Source organism: Lutra lutra, chromosome 2, assembly GCF_902655055.1.
Source record: "Lutra lutra chromosome 2, mLutLut1.2, whole genome shotgun sequence".
Lineage (NCBI taxonomy): Eukaryota > Metazoa > Chordata > Mammalia > Carnivora > Mustelidae > Lutra > Lutra lutra.
The window spans coordinates 1,536,045-1,559,137 of record NC_062279.1 but is presented as its reverse complement, the minus strand read 5'-3'; the positions used below and the strand labels follow the sequence as shown (position 1 = coordinate 1,559,137).

The 23,093-nt window shown below is 52.6% G+C and overlaps 1 protein-coding gene across 5 annotated transcripts in view; it reads right to left on the bottom strand.

The window, feature by feature from the left end:
- DLGAP2 (DLG associated protein 2) overlaps positions 1 to 23,093 on the bottom strand; it is a 783,049-nt gene that overhangs the window by 84,565 nt on the left and 675,391 nt on the right. For all 5 annotated transcript variants that reach the window (XM_047713358.1, XM_047713386.1, XM_047713367.1 and 2 more), the window contains one exon: positions 14,432 to 14,643. In XM_047713358.1, the coding sequence (XP_047569314.1) occupies positions 14,432 to 14,643 (212 nt within the window). The remainder of the gene's footprint in view (positions 1 to 14,431; positions 14,644 to 23,093) is intronic.

Below are 23,093 nucleotides of genomic sequence, written 5' to 3'. Positions count from 1 at the left end.
GTGGGGGAACACCACCAGGAATGATTTCGCTTCTCTGCTTTAAAACACATACACAATGATATTTCTACTCATTGATAATGTCTAATAAAGCTGCTGAGCATAAATTTATTACTACGGCAACTTTACAACACAAGTCTATTTCATTTTTATATTCTATTATTATTGGAAAAACAACACTTAGGGATTACGAGAACCTTAGAACACAATGAAATGGTTTTCAGTATCTCTTTTATGTCAACACTAATACATGCTTTTGCAAAAATTTAGAAAATATTTAAATGCAAATAAAATTCAGCCACAAATCTACCACCCAGGGATGATCATTATTCCTATTTTGGTGACTTCCTGTATCAGATTTCTCTGGCTGTGTGTGATGGGTTAATTTTATGTGTCAACTATGGTCAATCTATGGTGCCCAGACATTTGGTGAGATGGAAGTTTAGATGTGATTAACATCTAAATCAGTAGACTCTGAGTAAAGCAGATTTCTCTTCAGATTGGGTGGGCCTCATCCAATCAGTTGAAGGTCTTAAGGAAAAAGAATGACCTCCTCAAGGAGAAATTCTGCCTCCACACTATCTTTTCACTTGAGCTGCACCATCAACTCTTCCCTCAACTTCCAGCCTGTCAGTTTGCTTTGCATAATTCAGACTTGCTCACTCCAAAATCATGTGAGCCAATTCCTTAAAATCAATGTCTCTCTCTCATCACACACACACACACACACACACACACACACACTCACACACACACACCCATTGGATCTGTTTCTCTGGAGAAGCTGGCTAATACACTGCCTCAGTACAAATGTAGAGGGTTAAGGCGACACTCACGTCTTAGCTCACACTAGAACTGCAGGTCGAATCCAGCACATGGGCTGGGTCCTCTGCTCACAGGCTCACAGACGGACATTATAGTGCCAGATAGCCTGAGACCTCATCCGCAGGCTTCTGTGGGTTGTTGGCACTACTCAGTTCCTTGTGAATGTAGGAAGGAGGTTCCCCTTTCTTGTTGGCTGTTGAGCTCCAAGAGGCCTCGTGGAGCCTCCCCTTCCATGTGGACCCCCCCATGTTTGAGTCATGAAAGGCTTTTCCAATCTTTCTCCTACATCAAATCTCTGGCTTCCCTTTCTGCTACCACCAAACAAAACTTCTCTTCATAAGTTCATGTGATGAGGTCCAGCCCCCTGGATGACGTCCATTTGCCATATAGAGTCACATGCCTGAGAGAGGGGTTTGTCATGGTATGTACTGGTCCCAACCACACTCACCACAGAAGAAAGTCATCTTAGGCTTCTGCCCGCCACACAATCTTTGCAGTTTTTGCTATGAATGTTCCAATGTTGGGGCCTCATGGGGTACAGAAATCTTATTAACACTGCAACCATTTTGTTATACAATGAAAAATTCTTTGTAAATATTTTTTATTGATTACAAATAAGTGAATCTATCATTTTGTATGTTGATGGATGTTTACTGTTTCTAATGAATTCTTTACTATAAATAATAGCAAAGAATTAGAATTTCTTCTAGGGCTTTTTTTTTAAAATTAAATCTTTTATTGGAAGTTGACTATTTCCTTAGGATCCCATAAGTGGAACGAATATAAAGGTTTTTGATATGCATTGCCAAACTTTTCAGTGGAAGAGATTTAAAAAAATTTTTATCCTAATGAAAATACTTATTTCAGAAACAGTTTAGTTCATCAAAACTTCAGTTTTTTAACTCTGTGAAAATTATTTCTGTAATTTTTCATTGTGTAGATTTAGGTGCCTAGTTAATGCCCTAGCAATGTTTACATTTACTTATTCATTTATTTATTTGATAACTATCTTATTTATATACTCTGCCCTTAACACACAGCTATTCATTGGATGAATGAATGAATGAATTCATACGTTATGTAAGATACATCAAAGACGACAATGAATTCCATAGAACACATTCTCTACACTACATTTGGGGGCAGCACATGCAGAAAGACTCACTGCCGCTTCAAGTTCAGTGTTGGGTTTTATGTTATTTAATTTTGCCCCCAAACCTTACAGATTTGCCTCCGCTCTATTCTCTTCATTCAGCGTGTTCTCTGGAAATAGACTTTCAACATTGGTGGACTCTGACTCATTAACAGAAACCCTCTCTGCTTGTCACAGGAGTAGCAGGGGTGCTGGCATGCTGTGGACAGTTTGAAGTCTATGAAAGTGAAGAGACTGACTTGTGTTCAGAGAATGATGCTTTCAACACCCTTCAGTGTTTAAAGGTGGACAACTCTGTCCGTTACGCTGTTAGAGCTCTGTCACAAGGTGTGAGAACTGAGAGAACACTTCAGTTGCTGAGCAGGAAGGCACACATCAGGGTTAGACGAACAGCCGAAAAGTGCACAAAAATAGCTCATGGGTGGCCTGAAGAGTGATAAAGTGCCTTTTTCAGCTTTGAGAATTAGTGCAAGTGACTTGACTACTGGGGAAATTGAGAGCTCATTTAATCAAAAATGGGAACAAATGGGGAAAAAAGGAAAAATAATATTTTATGTATATCTCTAAATCTAGTTCCCTGCCAAAAGGGCTAACAAGGAAATGTGACTAATATTAAAGAATATCACACATTATAAAATTCTTAAAAAAAGTAATTAAAAGGGAAAAAATAATTAATAGTGGCTCTATTTATCCTAGCAAGTGTGTCTTTCCTTCAGTTAATTCATTCCATCTTGATCAAAGTGGAGATCAGAACAAAATTGCAGAATATCTACAAAGTAGTAAGGATGAAAGCATCATATCTTATCAGAAGAGATGCAGCAAAAGATACTCTCTTAGGAATATTCATTGTCTAAACTCCCTCACTAAATAGACAATCAGCTGATAAATGAGGGAAATAACAATAGATCTAAGGAAATAAAAAGAAATTAACAAAAGCATAAATTGATTTAATGAATAAGAAAACAGGAAAACAATAGAAAGTTGACAAACCAATAAAGAGCTGATTGCACAGTCTGGCTCTTAAAACACCACATCCCAGAAGCCCACCCTCCTTTCTCAAGATGGCCCCAATGCTGATGGACTGTTGTAGCCTAAGGTATGTCCCCAGCAAGCTGATCTGTAAGAACATCCTAAGACCCTCTGTCCTGAACCTGAATGGTTTCTAGAGATGCGTGGATTGGCAATGGATTTCTGCAAAGGGACCCGTATTTGGGATAAGGCCACACTGTCTAAATAAGGAGATTCTCAACCCTATTCTTGAGAAGTATGATCTTTCTAAGATAGTGTCATGTTATGTTTTTAGGGAACAGGGCAGTTGGACAGTCTCAACAGAATGCCTACCCCTCAGGCCTATACAGAGGTAGAGAGTGAAACTATTCCTGGGTTAAGGGCACAAGTGAACCCATTAATAAAACTAATTTGGAAAAAAAAACTAATTTGGAGTTATCGCCCCACTAGTCAGATACTTCTCGGCCATACTGATGAAGGTGAAGATTCGGAGGCAGATGTGACCCGAGAGTTCCCCGATGCCGCTACCCTGGCCAAGAGCGGGGCTGGCAGCTGCACAATCACAGAGAAATACCTTCTTTGCGACATTCTACAGAGTAGTGAAAACCCCAACAATAAGGTAATGACAATAAATTAGAGCCCATCTACTCACCGACACCCAGACAAGCACAAGGACGATGTGCTCAGTGGATAGGTGTGCCGTGAAGGAGGCACATGATGGCTGTGTGCCAGGACTCTGACCACCCTGACCTTCAGCCTCGAGTGTTACATGTGGGAACGTGCTGTGCTACACAGAAAGGGAAATCAGGGTGCAGAGGGGACCGAGGCTGGAGGTCACCTGACCCAGAGATGGGGAAAGCCCCCCGGATCATCCAAGCAGGCCCAGTGTCACCACGTGAAAGTCTGCAAAGCAGAGAAAGGCAGAGGGAGTCAGAGGTACAATGGCTGAGATGAGGCAGGAGAGGCTGGGGAAGGGGAAGGGATCCTCTGCCACATGTGGCTTTGAAGACACGGGCTGACACATGCATGTGGGGGCCCACAGAGACTCAGCTGACGGCTAGCAGAGATAGAGGCCCAGTTCTAAGGCTGGGACAAGGAGACAGGACCCCATGCAGCTCTCTCAGAAAGGAACGCAGCTCTGCTGTCCCATCAAGTTAGCCCAGGAAGACGCATGTTCGGCTTCTGACCCACAGGGCCCAAAGAATCAGATGATAAATCTGTCTTATTTTAAGCTACTAAATATGTGGTAGTTTCTTATGATAGCCATAAAAAACTAAAGGATGGTGGAGAGAAAAAAAGGAAAGGACATTGGAGTAATATGTACAGTGTGATCTCATTTTTGTTTTAAAAATAGGTACATGTATACACTTCTGTGCAAACAAATTGTCTAGACAGTGCAAAACCATCAGCAATGGCTGCTCCCAGAGACATGGCAATGGAAGAGACAGAACGACGTTCCACTTCATATAGTTCTGTGTTGTGTTAGCTTTCTACTGCAAGTATAAATAATTCTGCAGGTTAAAATCAATTTAATCATGAATTTAATTAACAGATGGGTGGCGTATCTGAGGCCAGCCCTGTACCATGCGGACGCCACTCTTGGCCAGGTTGTGAGGGCTCAGGGTCCCCGGGAGAATGTCCTGCTGCACAGGACCACCCAGACCCACGTTCCTTGTCTGCACGTGCACCGGCATCGTCGGTTAAACAAAAGCGCGTGTTCTGGAGATTCTGGACGCGTGGTTCCTGTAACAGGACGGGACAGGCACTGCCGCAGCCCAGCGCCGATGGCCAGAACGAGCATGAGCGAGCGAGAGAAGGCAGGGTCCGAGCGACAGGACCGGCCACCAACGAGCTTGCGCAGTGACACACTCAGAATAGAGAACAAGTGGACAGAAGAAACAAACTGTGAAATTTCAAAAGAGCAATTTTTCATGAGCCTTTTTTCCTTACTTAGTTTTTGATTTGACTTTTCAAAACAACTTTTGCTTTTAAAGATTTTATTTATTTATCAGAGAGCGAGCGTGCAAGAGCGAGAGCACGTACACAAGCAGGGGCAGCTGCAGCAGAGGGAGAGGCAGGCTTCCCGCTGAGCAGGGAGCCCGATGCGGGACTCGATCCCAGGCCTCGGGGGTCATGACCTGAGCTGAAGGCAGATGCTCACCGACTCAGCTACCCGAGCCCCCCTGACGTGACTTTAGAAACATCAGAAGAAGGAAAAGAATCTGAGTGTGACTGGAGTCAGCATGAACTGAAAACACAAGAGCCGAGCTGAGGTAGAACGCTGGGAGCTTCCTAGACAAACACGCTAGCTGAGGATGCATGGGGACGGTCCTCGCACGTCCACGAGGAGAGGAACAGGCAGCGAAGTCGAGTGTGTGCCCCTCTTTGTGGGCTCGCAGCCCACTTGGGCGACGACCTGGGCCCCAGCAGCCGGGCGCCCCGCCTACCTTCCGCTCCGACAGCACCCTCTGGTGAGAGACCCGGGGCTCCCGGGGAGGTGGGAGGTGGGGCTCCCGCAGGGACAGAGAGCAACCACCCCCCTCCTCTGCTGAGTCCAAGATCCGCAGGTCAGCAGCAGCGGAAGCCTCGAGCCTCCTCCACACGCGCGGTGCCCATTAGCGGAAGAGCTGCCCAGGTGCCGTGTGGGGCATTTTCAAGGAGCCTGGCATCTGGTCTTTTCGGGACTAATGTAAAGAGGGTCAGGAACTGGGTGGATGTGAATCAGCTTTACACGTGGTTTTTAAGTTGATGATCTTATATTTAGAATCTCCACAAATGATGCTTTTACTGGTGCCCTTAATAGCAGCTCCTTAATCAAGCGGTTAGCGGTGACTTCTGAGAAGTCATTCACGAGAAGCTCGTCCTGCGCACTCACTCTGTGAGTGCGGAGCACAGACAATGTGCTACACGACGGAGAGACATGACAGTGACACATGACACCTCTTGCCCTCGCGAGTACACAGGCGATTGGGGGGGAGCTAACAAGTGGCAGCGCTAAGCATGGGGTGCTCAGGGAGCACTCTGGGGGGTGTCTGACCTAGGGAGACTCCCAGGAGGAGGCGGTCCCCAGCTGAGCCCCAAAGGACAAGCAGGAGCACGGCAGTGCGGGGGTGCTGGGGACAGATGGGCATCTGGAAGTGGGAGCTGTTCGGGAGGGCCAGAGTATAGACCTCACTGTTCGGACACAGTGAGAAATAAGGCCTCACAGGCTCCTGGGGCTGGATCGTGACCAGTTTGCCATGCGACTCGGCTACAAACTGGATGGTCAGAGCCGGCAAGTGGAGGGGAGATCGGCACAGGGCTCAAGAAGCAGGGCTTAGAGCTGCTGTTTGAGAGACGGAAAGGAGCTGCGTGGTCTGACGGAGGCTGTGAGCCCCAACCACAACCGAGTCCCAGTATCAGGAAACAGCAAGAAGCCAAGATCGATGTGCTAGAAATGAAGACGCTGGCTTTGAGGGACCCCGTCACCCTTCTGGATGGGTCCTGAATATTCTGCAGGCCCTGTGATTGCTTCCAGAGGCTTCTCAGGGCGACTCCACCACATCTCCGACGTAGACCTGACTCCTCCCTGGTAGCTGAGTAGTCTGACCATTTGTCATGGACCAGGGGCTTCCGGGACACCCACAGAGCAACTACCCAGCTAAGACACACGACTAGGCTACTCTGGAGGAAAGGGGAGCTCCCTTGTCCTAGGGCAGGCTCATGAGCCAGCAAGGACACCTGAGCCCATCTTCCGAGGCAGGTCACCCGCCAGGCAGGCAGGCAGGATTCTCTTCTGATCCTCCTCTGGATGGCTTCCCCCAACCGACCAGCCAAGCGGGAGGGAGCAGGTGCTGGGAGCAGCTTGTGTCTCATGTTGCCTGGATACGCACTCACCAAAAAAGAGAAGTGAGGCAGACCTACGCTCCCGTCTTCCTGTCCCAGAATAAAGTTAGTCTCTCGGCACAGAGGAGCTGCTTGCACAGATCCTTAGTCTCAGCTCCCATCCTTTGGTTTTGCAAGACGCCGTTTTTCCAGCTCTGGTTGGGCGGCTGGATCTGACGGCGCCCCCACTCTTGGCGCAGGTCTGTGAGTTCTGGCAGATCCTGGAGTCACGACCGAGGCGCGGAGCTCCTCCGTTCTCTGCTGGGGCGCCCGTGTCTGCTGCTACGGGACGGTTTCATCGCACCTCGGAGAGCTCCTTTAATACAAGGATGTGGCCCCGCGTGTGGGCGGGGGTCTTCCCACTTCGGTTCTGATGACCCAGCACTTCCCGCACGTCCATTCACGGGAGCCCTCTCCCGCCGTCCCGCCTTGGGGCTCACGAGGTTCTTCTCTCGGGGCTTGGAGGGTGTCACTTCCTTGTCACTTTCCTGGCTCCTAACATTTGTGATGACAAGTCGGCCCCAAGTCTTCATTCCTCTGTATGTAACGGGTTTTTATTTTTCTCCAACCGTCCTCGAGCATTTCTCTTAGTCCTCGGTTTCTGGCAGTTTGAATACGATGTGTGTACATACAAGTGGGGTTCTCTCTCTCGTATTTACCTTTCTTGAGACTTTCTGAGATTCTTCCGTCCTTGATTCAGTGTTTCTGTCTTTGGGGCATCCACAGGGATCGAATCTGGAACGACCCTTCGGTCCTGCCTGCCCTCAGTTGCTCTCACGGTCCTGGTTCCGTGTCGGCCGCTGCGGCAGGCACTTCCCCCACAGCTCCTACGTGTTCCTTCCCACTTCCGCTCCCCCCACTTTTCTTCTCTGAGTTCCTTTCGGTAACTTCTGCAGACCCACCTTCATGTTCACGGGTGTGTTAACGGCGTTCACCGATGAGCTCCTCAGCAGGGGCCTCGCTCCTGACCTGAGGTCTGTCTGCTCTATTTCTGTCCACCTTTCTTCCACTTCTCATCGCTCTGCTGGCCCCGCGGTTACAGACGCATGTCATCCCCTCTTCCAGCAGGCCTTCTGCCATGTGAACCAGGCATCTAGATGGTCTCTCTGACAGCATCATGATCCCTGTCCTCTCCGTTCTCTGGGTTGCTCTGTCTCTGGAGAGCGGCTTTTGTTTGCTTTTACTCTGAAGTTTGCTGGGGCGCTGGTCCTCCGTGCAGAACGGCAGAGGCCGAGGTAAGTGAGGTTTGTGTTTGGGAGTGGACACACCCCGTGTTCTTCTGGACTGAGATCCTGCCGCGGTGGCCGATGGCTTGGGGTGACACGGTTAGGTGTTTGCCGCCAGGCCTGGCCGCGGGCAGCCCCGTGTCCGTTCGTGAGGGCTCTTCCTGCTCCTCCCAGGGGACGAGCAGCCATTCAGTACTGGGTTAAGATCAGGGCCTAGGACTGGGGGGCGGAGGGTTTTCCTCCCTCTCTCCCCGCAGGTTTACTCATGCGCCCTCAAGTGGGTGATGGCCCTACTCCATAGGAAGGTGTACAGGCAGGGGTCCCAGGGGTGGGGACCTTCAATGCAGGGGTAGGGGTCATCCGCTAGACAACTGTCCCAGCAACCTGGGTCGAGGGGCTCTCTCCGGCTCCAGCCCCCTTCCTACCCAGCGCAGGGCCGTCGAGGAGCACATGGGGGCCTGTGTTCACCCCGTGGGGCTGGGGCTCCCAAGGATCCACCCAGGCAGACTTCACGAGCCCCACAGCCCTCCCTGCCGCACCCCGCTCCACGTGGGGCAGCCCTTGAATCCTAGCCTTCTGGAGCCCCCTGGGGCGCCCTGCTGCCTGGGGGTCTAGTGCCATGTTATCCGGCCTTTTCCCCCGATATCGGGGAGGCACCGCCGGGCATTCTGGCTGTCCGCACCCCAGGCAGAGCTGGAACTGTTCACCCACTGCTTCGCTAGATGCCGTTCTCTGGGGGTTTGTGAAGGTACCTGCTCTGCTGCCGGCCACCCAGTACACAGCCCTACGGATGCACGGTCTGTTTGGTACCTTTGCTGCTCTAAAGAGCCGTGTTGTTCCACAGCTGCGTGGACGGCACACCCGTGTGGTGAAGCTGCTCACCTGATGTGGAGAAGGTGCCCAGCAGGCTTCTGCCCTCGGCCCCCGCTGCATCTACTTCCTCTCACTCCTTAGACACAAGCCGCCTTCATTACTTTCTTGTGTTCTTCTGCGTCTTATGCCATACAAAGTGATAGGGATTTTCTTACTCCCCCATCTGCATTATACAGAAAATGACATGCTTTATATTGTTCTACGCTTCGCTTTTTAAAATTAACATAATCTGGATCTCGCCGCTTGAAGACATGCGAGTCTGACTGGTGTTTATAGCCATGTCGTGTTCTAGAACATTCTATGACTATATTCTGGGGTCTGCATGTCTATTACTCAGTCAGCCCCGTGGCAGTGGATTGTGGGGTAGATTCTGACGGTCCCTAACAGTGTTGTAATGAATAGGATTTTGCCCACATCCCTCCTTACAGGTGCAGGCACATCCAGGTCACAAGTTCCCCGAAGTGGGACCCAGTGCCTACAGCTGGGCGTCCGGGCGACTGCCAACGGCTCATGATGATCTACAACGACAGAGTAGACATCACTGGATTTTGTACATCTTTGTGTGCTTTTCAGGAATTTCTTTAAAAGAAGTTCTTACACTTCTCGTTTTAAATGGTACACTAAAATACTCTCCAGAAAGTTTTAATAATTTTTAAGATATGTGAATAATCATTTTCTGGTCTTTATCCATATTTATATTGTGTTTTTTTTTCTTACTGATTCGTAAGGCATCTCTCTACATGGTAAGAACATAAATGTGTGACTGAAAAGACAAAACATGTGTCCAGGTCTCAATTACTATTTTATCTTGGTGATGGTACTTTTAGCTTGTTGGCTGGTTGGTTTGCTTTTACTACAAATAAGTTTTTAATTTTATGAATTCAAATCTGTCCTCATGTTGTAGCTTCTCAATGTGGAGTCATGTTTGTGTATGTCTCCTCCGTCTGAAAATCACGGAACAGTCACACGCATGCACACGTGTACAAGCCTATGCACACGCCACATACACACATTCACGTGTCAGTGTGCACATACATATCATATGATACAAACATACCGATAGGAGTCTTTTTTTTTTAAACAGGATTCACACTGAGCATGGAGCCCACCGCAGGGCTCAAACTCACAACCCTGAGATCAAGACCGGACCCGAGATCAAGAGTCACTCACTTAACTGACTGTCCCAGGCTCAGTGCACCAGCACGATTCTTAGATCTCCTCGCCATCTGAGTTTATCTTTACATATGAAGTTCTTAAAATAAGTCCTCCTTCCTCTATAAATTTAAAATACCTCCTTCCTAGGAGATGACTCAGAGATGTTCAGAATTATTAGAGCTTTGACTTCTCAATTCAACTAAGCAAAAAAAAAGAAGAAAAAAAGAAACAAAACCTCAAAGGCCCCCAAATGAAATCAGTCAGTCTACCTTTCCTACTAATCAGATATGAGTTCTGCAAATCCAGTATCTCTAATACAAATACACAAGCTGATTAAAAACCCGGCACACCGGATGCACAGTCACTGGAAATCTACCTTTCACCTGTAGTCATTCCAGCTGGTGTCCGCATGTGGCCGGCGTCTGTCCCAGGTGTGGGTCTGACCGTCCAAATGAGCACTCGGTGCAGGACAGCACCGTGACACGTGTGCGGGATTTCGGCTGTTTGCGCTGGACTCTTCTTTTGAGCGTGAAGCTCTTCCCTCCCTTGCTCATCCGGAGAAGGCAGTGAGGTGAAGGCGGGAGTTCTCATCTGTACAAAAAGGACGTCTGTTCAATTATTAATGAGAGGATGGGTTTTTTCTTGGTTAACAGCAGAAAGGCAAGACTGTGTTCAACAGAATCACCGTTGCAAGAGGTCACACATTTTGAAGGAGAATCTTCAGCCTTTACAGAAAGGATTTCGTATTCGATGGCATAAAAGGACTGATAACAGCCAATTAGAGATTCAGTTTTCTTCCAGGTCTTTAGCCCCGCAGATGGAAAACGAGGGGCTGGTCCAGTTCATTTTCTCTGTGCCTTTACTGTGATGGGGAGCGGCATATGGTTCCTGAAGTTTCAGTGCACCCATGTGATAGTTCAGAGAAAAGAGTGTAAATCCAGGCCTGCCACGTTGGAACTGAAGTATAACTACCACGTCGTGCTGTTGCTTTTTTTTGCATTCTTAAATACTGTTGCCAGAAGTCGTCCGTGCATACCAGAGGAGCACAAAACCCAGAGGGGGTCAGCAAATGGGAATTCTTACTTTTAGCTCCTGAATCAGCCTGTCACCTGGAAATGTCTGTCAGCCACCCTCTCCTGGGGAGGTTCTATGGTACAGACAGGGACACGCTCAGGGCACTGTGAGATCAGAGGACTTCAGTTACATTTGAAATGCAACTTAAGAACTATGAGTTTTACTTCGTCTTTGGGTGTAGAACGAACTCTAGAATACAGAGGGTCTGCTGAGGTAGTCGACTGCACACGTCACATACAGCGGGCCCAGGGGCCTGCACACCTTCCTATAGCAGCGCCGAGCAGGTACGAAGCAACCACAGGTGGGGGGACCACAGATGGGGGACTGGACTGCAGGCTGGGGGACCACAGGCGGGGGGACCACAGGCAGGGGAACCCAGGCAGGGACCACAGAAGGGGGACTGGACTGCAGGCTGGGGGACCACAGGCGGGGGGACCACAGGCAGGGGAACCCAGGCAGGGACCGCAGATGGGGGACTGGACTGCAGGCTGGGGGACCGCAGTCGGGGGGACTACAGGCGGTAGGATGGGGGTGAGGTGATGGACAGGTGTGTTGTACAGCCACCTATCTGTTCTGCAGAGCCTGGTCTGCTCATCTGGGAACCTGCACCAACCCCCTCATGGTTTCCTGCTGCTCCTCTGACCACATGGTGATGATATAATGAAGTACTCCTTCCTTTCCCTGTAATGCCCGCTGGTCTCCACAGGCACAGTCCTGCAATCCTCTGGCAAACATGCTCACTCTGGGCACGGGGTTAAAATCACTACTTTCATGTCAAACCCGTGGTCACTTCGGGGACGTTCTGCATCTCACTTCTCTGAGCTGGGGTCATGCTGCATGAAATGGGCAGAATTATAACTTCCCTGAGTAAACAGTCGAATTTCTGTGATGTCACTTAAAATGAAAATAAATGAAATCACATTGGAATGTATAAAATTCTAACCCGAAGTAAAATGGGGTCCGATGCTGACAGGCAATGACAGTAACAACATGATGACGTATCTCCCATCACGTCACCGTGTTTTCAACATGCTAGCCCCAGAGAGTGACTTCCGGGAGGTCCACGCAGCTGGCGGAGCAGCAGAGGGCCCCTGCTGGGCATGGCCCCATGGGGACTCCTCATGGGGCACCGCCCTTCCCATCCTGTTTTCTCCAGGGCACGGTCAGGTGTGGGAGTAAGAATAATATGTACGCTCGCAGAAGAGCTCTGTGCCCCGACACTAGCTGGAAGGACGAACAGAGTGACTGGGGCTGAATCTGGACTGGGACCAAAACGGTGGGGCACCACTGTGCCATTCATTCCCCTTCTTCCACCGGCCCTCAGAACCATCAGTGCGTGGACGGTCAGTATCTGCATTACGACGTTAAGTGACCTTGGTCTCTTCCTCACTCTGGGGCTTGGGAGGGAGTTCTCGGTGTCCCGGGTGATGCTGTGGGTTCTCCTAAGGCTGCCTTGTGAGCCCTGCCCCTGGGCTCCTGGTACCTGGCCCCGGGGTGGCCAGGTGAGGGGGTGCGAGGGATGGGCAGGTCTCCTCCGCCCACTGCGGGGTGACATGAGCTCCGTGGCGAGGACAGCTCCACGATGGGCACATGGGATGCTGCGGGAGTGCTCCCCAATGGGGGGGTGGCAAAGAGGGGATGGGGGGGACTCATTAACACGAAAATCAAGTTATTTGGAAACTACCAGATCCCTGCTCACCATTAAAACACAACTTTTCTTCTTTTTTTTCTCTCATTTGGTTTGCTTGAAACATACACACTTGGGACAAGAGTCACCAGCTTTCAAAAAGTCAGCTCAGGTCTGTGGCCACATGCCCAGGGGCCCTGAGCCCCGAGCCCCAGACCCCAAGCCCTGGACCATGTGTGAGTGTCAGCAGCTCAACCCCCAGAGCTGTGAAGCACGCAGCTTCCTGGGTGTCACTGTCCTTGGGGAGGGTGATGGTCATTCCTAATGCGCATGTGGGACTCCGCAACCCAGAGTAAAGATGGGGAGGCTGGCGGCCAGTCTGCTGCCCGCCCGTGGGGTGGAGGTCAGGTTCATGGCCGGGCGGCTCTGCATGTGACATCCCGCAGGACAGTGCTCTGGGGACACCTGTTTCTGTGCTCGTCCACGCCTCCGTCCACAGCATCCTGCCAGCCCACTGACGCCGTCCCGAGTGGCTTTGCTCCAGTTGGCCCTGATGAGTATCCCTGACTGTCCTCCGCTCTCTGTGTGGGGCAGAGCAGGCACATGTGTACAGTGAGGGGACCCCAGTGTTCCCAACCCGACTGCTGTGCAGCTGAGCTAAACCCAGCAGCAGAGACACGGTTGGCCACAGTGAAGAGTAACATCCAGCCGGGTTGAGAATCAGGATGGGGCGTCTCGCACGCTGCCGCCAACGCCTACGTGGTGGTGTTGGGAGAATCTCCACGGTTTTGCCTATGGCCGTGCGCACCAGGCACGGGAGGGGCGCCACAGAGACCACGCCTCGGTCTGGGGCTCCGTCCTCCTGCTCGCGGGTTATGGTGACTGGTCTGTGCAACAGCGGGAAGTGCAGAGACGCGGATCTGGAGGCGGAAGCTTCATGGTGGAAGAAACTTCACGGGGACAGTGGCTGCTTGCGGGGGGCGGAACCAGAGCACTCATGGGTTGCGGACCCCCAAACAGCACTGGGTGCAGGGCGCGGGCCCGCTTCTATGTGGGCTGTTTCCCATAAACACAGCAAAGGTACTTCCGCTGTCCTAAAACCCCGTGACGTTCAAGGGTCAACCCTACACGCAAGGTGAGTGGCAGGGACCAGACACACAGCAATGTGGGCATGAGAGCCGTGTTTTCAAGTTCATGTTAACAGTCTACTTCCCAAACGGTTGTCCTTGTTTGTACTTTAGAAAGTAGTTAAATTCATCAGCTCCCTGTCTCAGGACAACAGTGTAAGCATGCACTGTTGTACCTGCACAAGCCGTCCCACAGCCCTGAAAAACCCCTACTGCCCACGAATGTGCTAAGAAGTTTTTAGTGCACAAGACACACCCGACAGTGATCTCCGCACACGCACGCTCGTTCCCACCACTACGCAGCCGGCACGGACGGGTCTCACCGGGGACGACAGTGGCTTTACTGAGTGGATGTGGAAACCACCCAAGTAAATAATCAAAGGTCTGTTTTTCCTAAAGCTCTTGAAAACTGATGGCCCCATATCTACTATTTGCAACTCAGACACCGAGGGTGGCCCCGACAGGCCGTGTGTGCACGGGGAAGACAGGAAGGCGGTCTTACGTTTGGAGGTCTGCCAGCGGCCTGGGTCCCATGGGCTTGAGCAGGGGCTCTGGCCGCACGGTCGCCGTGGGGGACGTCTTGGGGCTGGAGTCGGACTCTGCACTCTCCTCGTCGCCCATGGCTTTGATGTAGCTCCCACTTCGCATTCTCCTGCAGGGGATCTCCTCGTCTTTGGCGCCCGTGGGGTACCCTGCCCACTCATCTTGTGGCACCTAGGGGAGAACAGACACACATGCATCAGGCGTCAACGAGAAGCCCGGGCTCTTCGGGACACAGACCCTCTGTGGTTCTGTGAAGCCACACTCCTTATGGCTGACGTGAGGAGAATAAGACGGACGCTTGCTGGCATTGTCACTCAAATCCCAAAAGGACACTCATGTCCAATTACTGTTTTGTCCCCATCATAAAAGTGACAGTTAAACATGGAAAAGTGACAAGATGAGAGGAACGCCAGAGGGAAAAAGCCACTTGTAGTCCCAGCACCTAGAAAACAACACTGCTCGTGTTTTAGGTTTATTTCCTTCTGGCATAAAAGGAAATTAAAATTGTCTTTGAGAAGACTGGGGTGGGGGGCGAGCTCCCCAGGGCAAGGAACAGGACAGCAGCAGCAGAAGGGGGGAGCAGAGGGGAAGACGGGCTGTGTCCTGGGGCTTCACCCCGGGGGTGGTGGAGCTCAAGGGGTGTGGGTGTGCAGATCCTGGGGATTTGGGCACAGGCCCCACAGGCCCCCCTCACACTGCAGGCCCCAGGCTCTGGGCCAGGCTCCCAGCCTGATGGAGACTGGGACAGCAGAACCGGAAGCAGGTGAGCACCTGGTACTCACCTGCCACACCCAGGACCTGAGCTCCTCACTCGACAGGAAGCAAGAGGCATGGGACTAGCCCAGCGCCTGCTGCCCCCAGTGGTCCCTCTCCCTGCCTCCCCAGGCTGAGTGCTCTGCAGCTCTGCACCGCCGCGGGGAAGGCTCTGGGGGACCTTGACCCCTTCAGGCAGTCACATTTACAAAAGCAAGACCACGCCGCAGGCAGCATCGGGCGCGGAGATGCTCCCCGTGTCTGTGGCACAGGTCCCACCCCACGCCCAGGCAAAGGGCCCCCATGACGTGGTCTTCCCGCTGTAGGTGACAGAGAAAGAAAAGGACAGAATCCCACATGGGAAGCGTCTCCAGGGCGGGCACTTTCCCGTCATGAAGGGTTTGGATGCTTACGCATTCTCTGTGGCGTACCCCACAGGAGGCCTCCCTCCCTGCACTGGGCTGAGCGCCCCGCCAGGTTCCGCATGCCCGTGGGGACCTTTTACTTCTCTCCTGAAAATGCAGACTGTAGCCTGGCTCTGGCAGACGGACAACAGCCACACGGTGGCCCAGCTCCTCCGTGGACCTGGTAAGCTCCACCTGCCAGCCAGGACACTGGTGTGGCAGGTGCCAGTGTCTAGACCTTGGGAAGCCCTGCAGTCCCCATGGGGATGGTGTCAATGGATCCTGTCTACACTCTCCTGAGTCCACACAAGGTCCTGGGGCCCCAGCGGGACATGCAGTGTAGCCGACCCTGACACTACAATGAGGTATGGAAACTTCCACACAGTCATTCAGCTGTGCCCACGTGGCGCTGCGCAGTGAGCAGACCCACGCAGGCTGGTCCCGTGGGCTGTACAACAGTGCGTAGCTGGGCGGCCCCTATGGCCATGGGGAGGCTCTGGGGGACCTCTGGCAGGCATCGCTGAGCTCCTTGTGGCCTGATGTCCCATGCGGGTCTCCACGCGGGTGTAGACAGGAACGAGGCCATGTGCATAGAACAGGAGATTCTGTTCACAGCCTCTGGCCCCGAGACGTGGCTTCTGGGAAGGTGTCCCGAGATGGCGAGCCACGGTGCCGGGGCTGGTGACTGCTGGTGACTGATGCGTCATGGTCACAGGGGAAACCCGGAAGGGGTCCTCGATGAGGTAGCTTCAGTTCTCACAACAGGTGCTGCTCGGCCCCCAAAAACAGTTGTGCAGAAGAATACGTATTTAGCTACGGAAAGAGGTTCGGAGGAGAAAGCAATTTTTAACGTACCGTCTGCACTCCGTTTTCTATACTTTAAAAATAGACGTGCTTGCAGGATGCACGGAAACACAGCTGGGAGGGTGTGGGACGGGGCCAGCGCCGGACGGGTGACGATGGGCTCCCCAGTCCGGTCCCCTCACACGTCCGTTTCCTGAAGTTTCCATCTGGAGCCTACAGCACTATTGTGGCAGATGATAAACTTTTTTTAATTTAAGAAAAATCAGTTCTCAGTGACAACACCTCTCAGTAGAGGAGACACAAAATACTTGTGACTTAACGGAGGTGAAAGACACAGTGCAGGGAAAGCGAGGGGTCAGGGGAATCTGTGGCCAGAGAGGGCATCTGGAGAGGCTTCCTGGAGACAGGGCCCTGGGTTCTGACTCACTTACATTGGAGCACAGGCGGGCAGGCTCAGCAGCGCAGGCTCCCAGCCTCCAAGGAGGAGGGGCCCCTTCTGGGGACAGCTCTGGGGAGGAGCCGGGAGGCCGGCTGGGGACAGATGGGAGAAAGGCCATATGCCACAGAGACACACTCCTGTTGGCAGCTTTAGGAAATTTCTGTGAATTAACAGTGTTTCCATTAAAAACAAAAAACAAAAAAACAAAAATCAAAAAACCTACAGAGGTTTTTTTTGGCCCCAGCAGCCGGTGAATTAACTAACCAATGAGACCAGCTTGCATTTTTGCTGTTACTGATTTAAGAAGCCAATTCGCAGTCTACAACGGAAGAAATTTCAATAGCGAGAGTGTGAACCAGAGTCAAGTGCAGGACATGAACACTGAACCCAAAGCATGTGCCTCCCGCCCAGCAGGAGAACGGAAGAGCCACACCGAGACGCCTCGAGGCCTCCATCCAAGGATCTTTTTGGGGCATCACAGCGTCAAAACCCTGCAGCGGCCGCAAGCTCATGGCCAATGCTCCATCCCCGCCATCAGGACGTGGCTCCGGGTTTCCAGTGAGCCAGTACCCAGATGACTTTCTCTTAAGAAGAGCCACCAGCCTCTGCAAATCCAGTGACCATCGATGCCCCTAATTACCTCCCTGCGTATCGTGATGACGGATATCTGTAATTTCCAAGTGGGTGTCTTCCCAGGGTTGACTTTGGTGCCTGTTTTGGTGCATCCCGTTTCTTGCTGCAAGGATACGTCAATGCTGCGTGTTCGAGTGCGCTCCCTCTCTCTCAAGCAGCAAGGCATGGGCTGACAAGACCGGCTCCTTCGATAACATTCTCTGTCCGGTGGGGAGATCAAGGAAGAAAAACAGCAAGCAGCACCATGCTTCCCGGAGGGAAATGTCTCCTTCCTTCATGCAACATGTGTGTTGTTTTGAGTGCACACTGAGTGCATTTGTCACTGTGGACGGAACGGACAGCAAGACAGCGGGGCCTCTGCATCCCGGATTTGCACGGTAAAGGACAACCGCTCTGAGTGGGGGTGGCCTCCAGATGCCATCAGGGAGATATGGGACAGCTGGGCCTGTCACACCCACGGGAAGCAGGACCGGCATCCCCGGGGCCAGAGAAGCTAGTTTTTGGGAAAGGGCAAAGCAATCCCACCCAACGGAGAACTGGTTTGCGTCCTGTGTGATTCTGAAAGTCCGTTTTCCTGTCCGCAGTTACTGAAGCCTTGACTCTTCACTCTATTTTGTATGTAAATCAAAGGGTGTGTGAGTGTGCATGTGTATTTGCAAAGTTTTAATGAACAACAAATTTTTCAGGAATGCACCTAACCGTGTAAATCAAAGGAAGGGAGAATTTCGGTTTGAAGTTTTACCAAGAATTTTTGTTTACCATTTCCAAAAATCCCAGCAGCAGATGAATCCACTAGCCTCTGTAACTCCCCCATCGGACTAATCAGTAGCCCAAAATTACGTGAATCTCCAGCCAGAAACCAGCTTCTGAGTTCTTCAATTTGTACACCTTTGTCATTGTGCTCATTTTTATATTAGAATTCGTGTTTTCCATTAAAAGTTCTCTTCCCTTTATTTCTCTGTTAGGGTTTGGATACATAAATACACACAAGTTCAAATAGCGTGTATAGGTCATAATGTGTAGGTTCACTCTAGAACAAAGGGATGTGATGAAATATCTATTATAAACAAGACACTTGTTTCAATGAGTGTTGGAGCCATCGCTGTGGACAGGGAAGTTATTTCCCCCATGTCCCGATGTGTCATCAGTGCAAGGAGTCTGGAGAGCGTGTAGGAAGCTTACCATGCCCATCTCCTAGGACGCGTGCAGACCCTCGTAGGAAGGTCTCCGCTGAGCTTGGAGATGGGGAGGCTGATGAGGGCAGGACATTGGACACAGGCAGGGACTGCAGGGGACGCCGTGCTTGCTCTCCAGCCTGGGCGAAAGGATGGGCTTCGCAGGATCCCAAGTCTACCTGCTTCTAAGCTTCATGCTCTTTGGTTACACCAGTGGTTCCAGCTGGGGGCTCGGGTTTCTGCAACTAGGACACTTGGCAACATGTGGAGACAGATGTGTGTCTCCCAAACAGGGGCACTGCTGTGGACAGAGGCTAGGGAGGCTGCTCAGCGTCCCCGTGCACAAGCTAGCCCCCCACGAGAGAGAGCTGAGGGGCTCCGGATGCCGGCAGGCCTCCCACTGGGGGGTGCGTGTCCTGACTGGCAGGACGGTGCCGATGTCGCCCCAAGTCAGCCGCAGGACCCACGTCTCCTCAGCGGGCAGCAAAGTGCTTCTTTATTTAGTTCTGGGTTGTGGTTTTTCCTCTGCAACACCACTCAGCTGTCCAGGTCACTTTCTTCAGCCGGAGCTGCGTCTGCTTCCCTCCCCGCTGCGGCCAGGATGGACGAAGGAGCAGAGGCACGGCCCGGCCTGGAATTATGGGCTGCACCCAGCGCCCCCTCCATCCCCGGCGCACATCCCAGTGCTACCTGCAAACCACTGGGCCTCATGCAACAGTCTCTCCTCCAGACCCAAAGGAGCCTGACGCCCTGGGGCCTTCTCGCTCTGTCACAAGCGACCTTGGATTTCCTACTGTAAATGCCTACAAGGGCAAGGTCATTCTTTTTTTTTTTTTTTTTTAAAGATTTTATGTATTTATTTGGCAGACAGAGATCACAAGTAGGCAGAGAGGCAGGCAGAGAGAGAGGGGGAAGCAACTCCCCACTGAGCAGAGAGCCCAATGCGGGGCTCGATCCCAGGACACTGAGATCATGACCTGAGCCGAAGGCAGAGGCTTTAATCCACTGAGCCACTCAGGCACCCCAAGGCAACATCATTCTTAACTGTAAACCTGGATGACACACAATGATCGCTCCTGCAAAAGCACGGGTTTATACCATGATTTCTAATTTCCAAGATGCCTTTGTTACCTGATCCTGACTCTTTCCTGACTCTCAGCACAAACGGACACCCACAAGATCGGCCCGGGGTGGTAGATACCCGAACCCCAGCAGCCTTCCACAAAGACTATTCCAACAAACACTTCCTGAACGTTTGTCACCTGGACAGGACGATTCCAGCATCCAAAGACGACGCATTGGAGTGGGGCCCAGGGCAGGGGGTCATTCTGTGGGCCTGGGATTCATGATTCCTGCCCCTGGCCAGGGGCAGGGGGCAGAGGATGGCCGTGGGATGGCCGTGGGACGGGTTCCTTCCTGCTTTGGATCTTGGGCCTGGGGTCTGCAGCGGGTGTGTCCAGCCAGCACTCTGGCCCCCGGGGGTCCCGTCTCTACAGTGCCTCTCCCCAGATCCACCCAGCTTCCCCTGTCCCCGGCACTGGTGTGGTGAGCGTCCCATCCTTTATAGGCCCTCCAGGTCACCCCCTCGTAGGGGACTCCCCAGCCTCATCATGGAGACACCGTGCAGGAGAACAGCGACACGGGACACTGCCCTAGAGATTGCTATATGGTGAGGCAACGGGCCAGGCAGCACACAGACACCCTGTGAAAGGCAGAAGATGGGGGGATATGGCAGGGAAGAGTGTCTTCCGCGGGGACTCGGGGACAGGAGATGCCGTCACAGAGCCCATGTCACCAGGGACGCACCTGGCTCAGCAGTGTGGCAGTAAGCCCGCCAACTGCAATTTCTGTGTGACTGAGATGCCAAGCCGTTCCCATGGTGATGCGCTGGGGGGGTAGTGGGGGCACAGGAGGCCTGTGAGCAGGTACAGGAGTGGTCCCATGATCCCAGCAACCCCACAGCCCCAGTGCTTCTGCGGACTGGCCCCAGGTAGAGCACAAGTTCATGTGGGACAGGATGGAGGGGAGCTGGGCTCGATGTCTGTCGCCCCTCGAGGCTGTGAGTTCACGTCCAAAGTGGCTTCAGAGGGATTCCAGAAATGCTTCTGGGTCCGATATTTCACTAGAGGCTTGGAAGTGAGCCCGCTGCCTCAGAGTGACCATAACACTAGACCACAGTCAGTCCCTGGCCCAGGTTCCCAAACCGGGGCCATCTGGAAACAAATGCCTTCCTTCTGTGCTGCGGTGGGCATGTGCTCGGGGCAGAGTGGCCGGGCCCAGGCCTCCTCCCCCGGCCACATCGCTCAGGTCTCTCCCTCTTCTCCTGATACTGACGGGCTCTCTGGGACGTTTGTCAGAGTGCTGTGTTCCGGAACCCCAGGCTCCTGAGGACGCAGGGGTCCCATGAGAACACGGGCCAGGGGCTCCCTGCCCCTCTGAGGCCAGGAAACACTATTCCCTTGTCCAGGGGACATTGGAGCAGCTTCTATTCATGGCTTCCAAGTGTCCTGCACATGGTCACTGGACAGGTGAACTGGCAGTCCTCCAGTGCAGTCTCTGGGGAGCATCTGGCCAGCCACCAGCGAGGGAGCACATGCAGCAGGGATGGGTCAGCGACCACCCAGCCTGAAGCCCATGGGGTGTGCAGGTCAGAGATGGTGGTGTGGACGGACTGAGGCACAGACTGGTGAGTGGTGTGCCAACCAGGCAGAGATGAGGACAGAACCGGGGCGGAGGGTTGGAGGTGGCCATGTCCCCAAGGTAACGCATACTCTCAGCCCGGGACTGCGGTGGCCCTTTCACCACTGAGTCACAGGGAAGCTCACAGCCACGGCTATTGGTCTACTGGGGCCCCTTTCAAACACTTCGTGCAGAGATAGCAAACAAGCTCTCTCAGTAAAAGATGGTGGTTTTCCTAGACCACAGACACAACCTGTGAGTACAGGAAATCAGGAAACGTGGCATTTTCCAGAAGCCCTGTTGTCTGTGGCAAATGGAAGAGTACTCAGCTCCCTGGCCACTCTGTCTGCCAAGGTGCGTGCTGGGGACTGGCAGCCCCCAGCCACGCTTGGACGGCCCCACTGTGCGCCGGCTGCTTCCCACGGCTTCCCGCCATGTCAGCATGGGACTGCTGCCTATCAGGCGCTGGGCGAGATGCTGGCTTCGAGGCCGCAGCGTCAGTACAGCTGGGATAAAACCACGGGGTCGCCAGGATGGACCAAAAGACAGGGGAAGACAACTGAGAGAGGAGAAAGTGGGTTGAGGGGGACCTGGGACCTGAGGAGCAATGGGGACGGTAGGTCCATGGTCAGGGGACCACGGAGCCACGTTCCTGCCTGAGAGGCAGGTGCACCTGACATACCCCACTGACCCCACCCCGGGCCGGAAGCCCCTCCCACCTTGGTGCAGTGAGAGCTCCCTGAGCTCAGGGCCATCATCAGCTCTCAAGCACATGACATTTATTTAAAGTTTGACCTGAGATGCTTTGTCCGCAGAGGGAGAAAATGGGAAAACGAGCCATTTCAGAGAATAAAATGCATCCTAATTTTCTTTCAACCCTGTCTGCCGTCTGCTCCGACCTGCTTCAACACAGGAGAATCCTTCCTGCACCGTGTGGGCTGTGCACTGTGCGAACCAAAGGTAGGGTAATGAGCTGCTCTTTTGCTCAGCCCCCGGTGATCCTGTCTTCAGTGAGAAAGAAGCGAATAGAAGTTAGAAGCATTTCTTCTTCCCTTCTTGTCTTTTCAATCTAATTCTCTAAAATCCACAGACAAATTCTTCCTCTTCCCCATCTTGTAGCCATGACTAAAATCTATGCTTGTGAAATCTTAATGTTTTGCAGGTTCAATGCAGGCAGCACGGGAAGACATGCACATGGGCTGAACATGGGTCTGTGATGCCCCAAGACAACTGGCCTGGGAAGGCAGGAGCATCATCAGTGAGGTCATGGCCATAACTATTTGCCCCGTGCCCCGTGGTGACAGCGGAGGACAGCAGGACAGGGAAGGAAGGCACGGAGCTGCATCCCTGCTCACCTCTGCCTTTGCGCACGTGTGGGTCTGTCCACTGAGACACGACTCCTCATGGACCCCATCTGCCTCGCCACTCCCCATGCATATGCGTCAGAACCGCCCGTGTCCTGGGCTCTGGAGCTCACACTTTGCTGGGGGCAGCCCCCTGCACACCCCAGGAGAGCTGTCCTCACTGTGCATGTGAACAGCGGTGCTGGGGAGGCTCTGGGAGGGAAGGGGGAGGGGCAGCAGGTCCTGCATGGGATGCTGAGGCATAGGATGGATGCACATGCACTCACAGCACAGGGGGGCCCCGCAGCTGGGGGGCCCCATTGCCACGGGCAAAACATGAGTCACCTGTACCAGGATGCCAGTGTGGATGGAAACAGACCGTGGGAACACC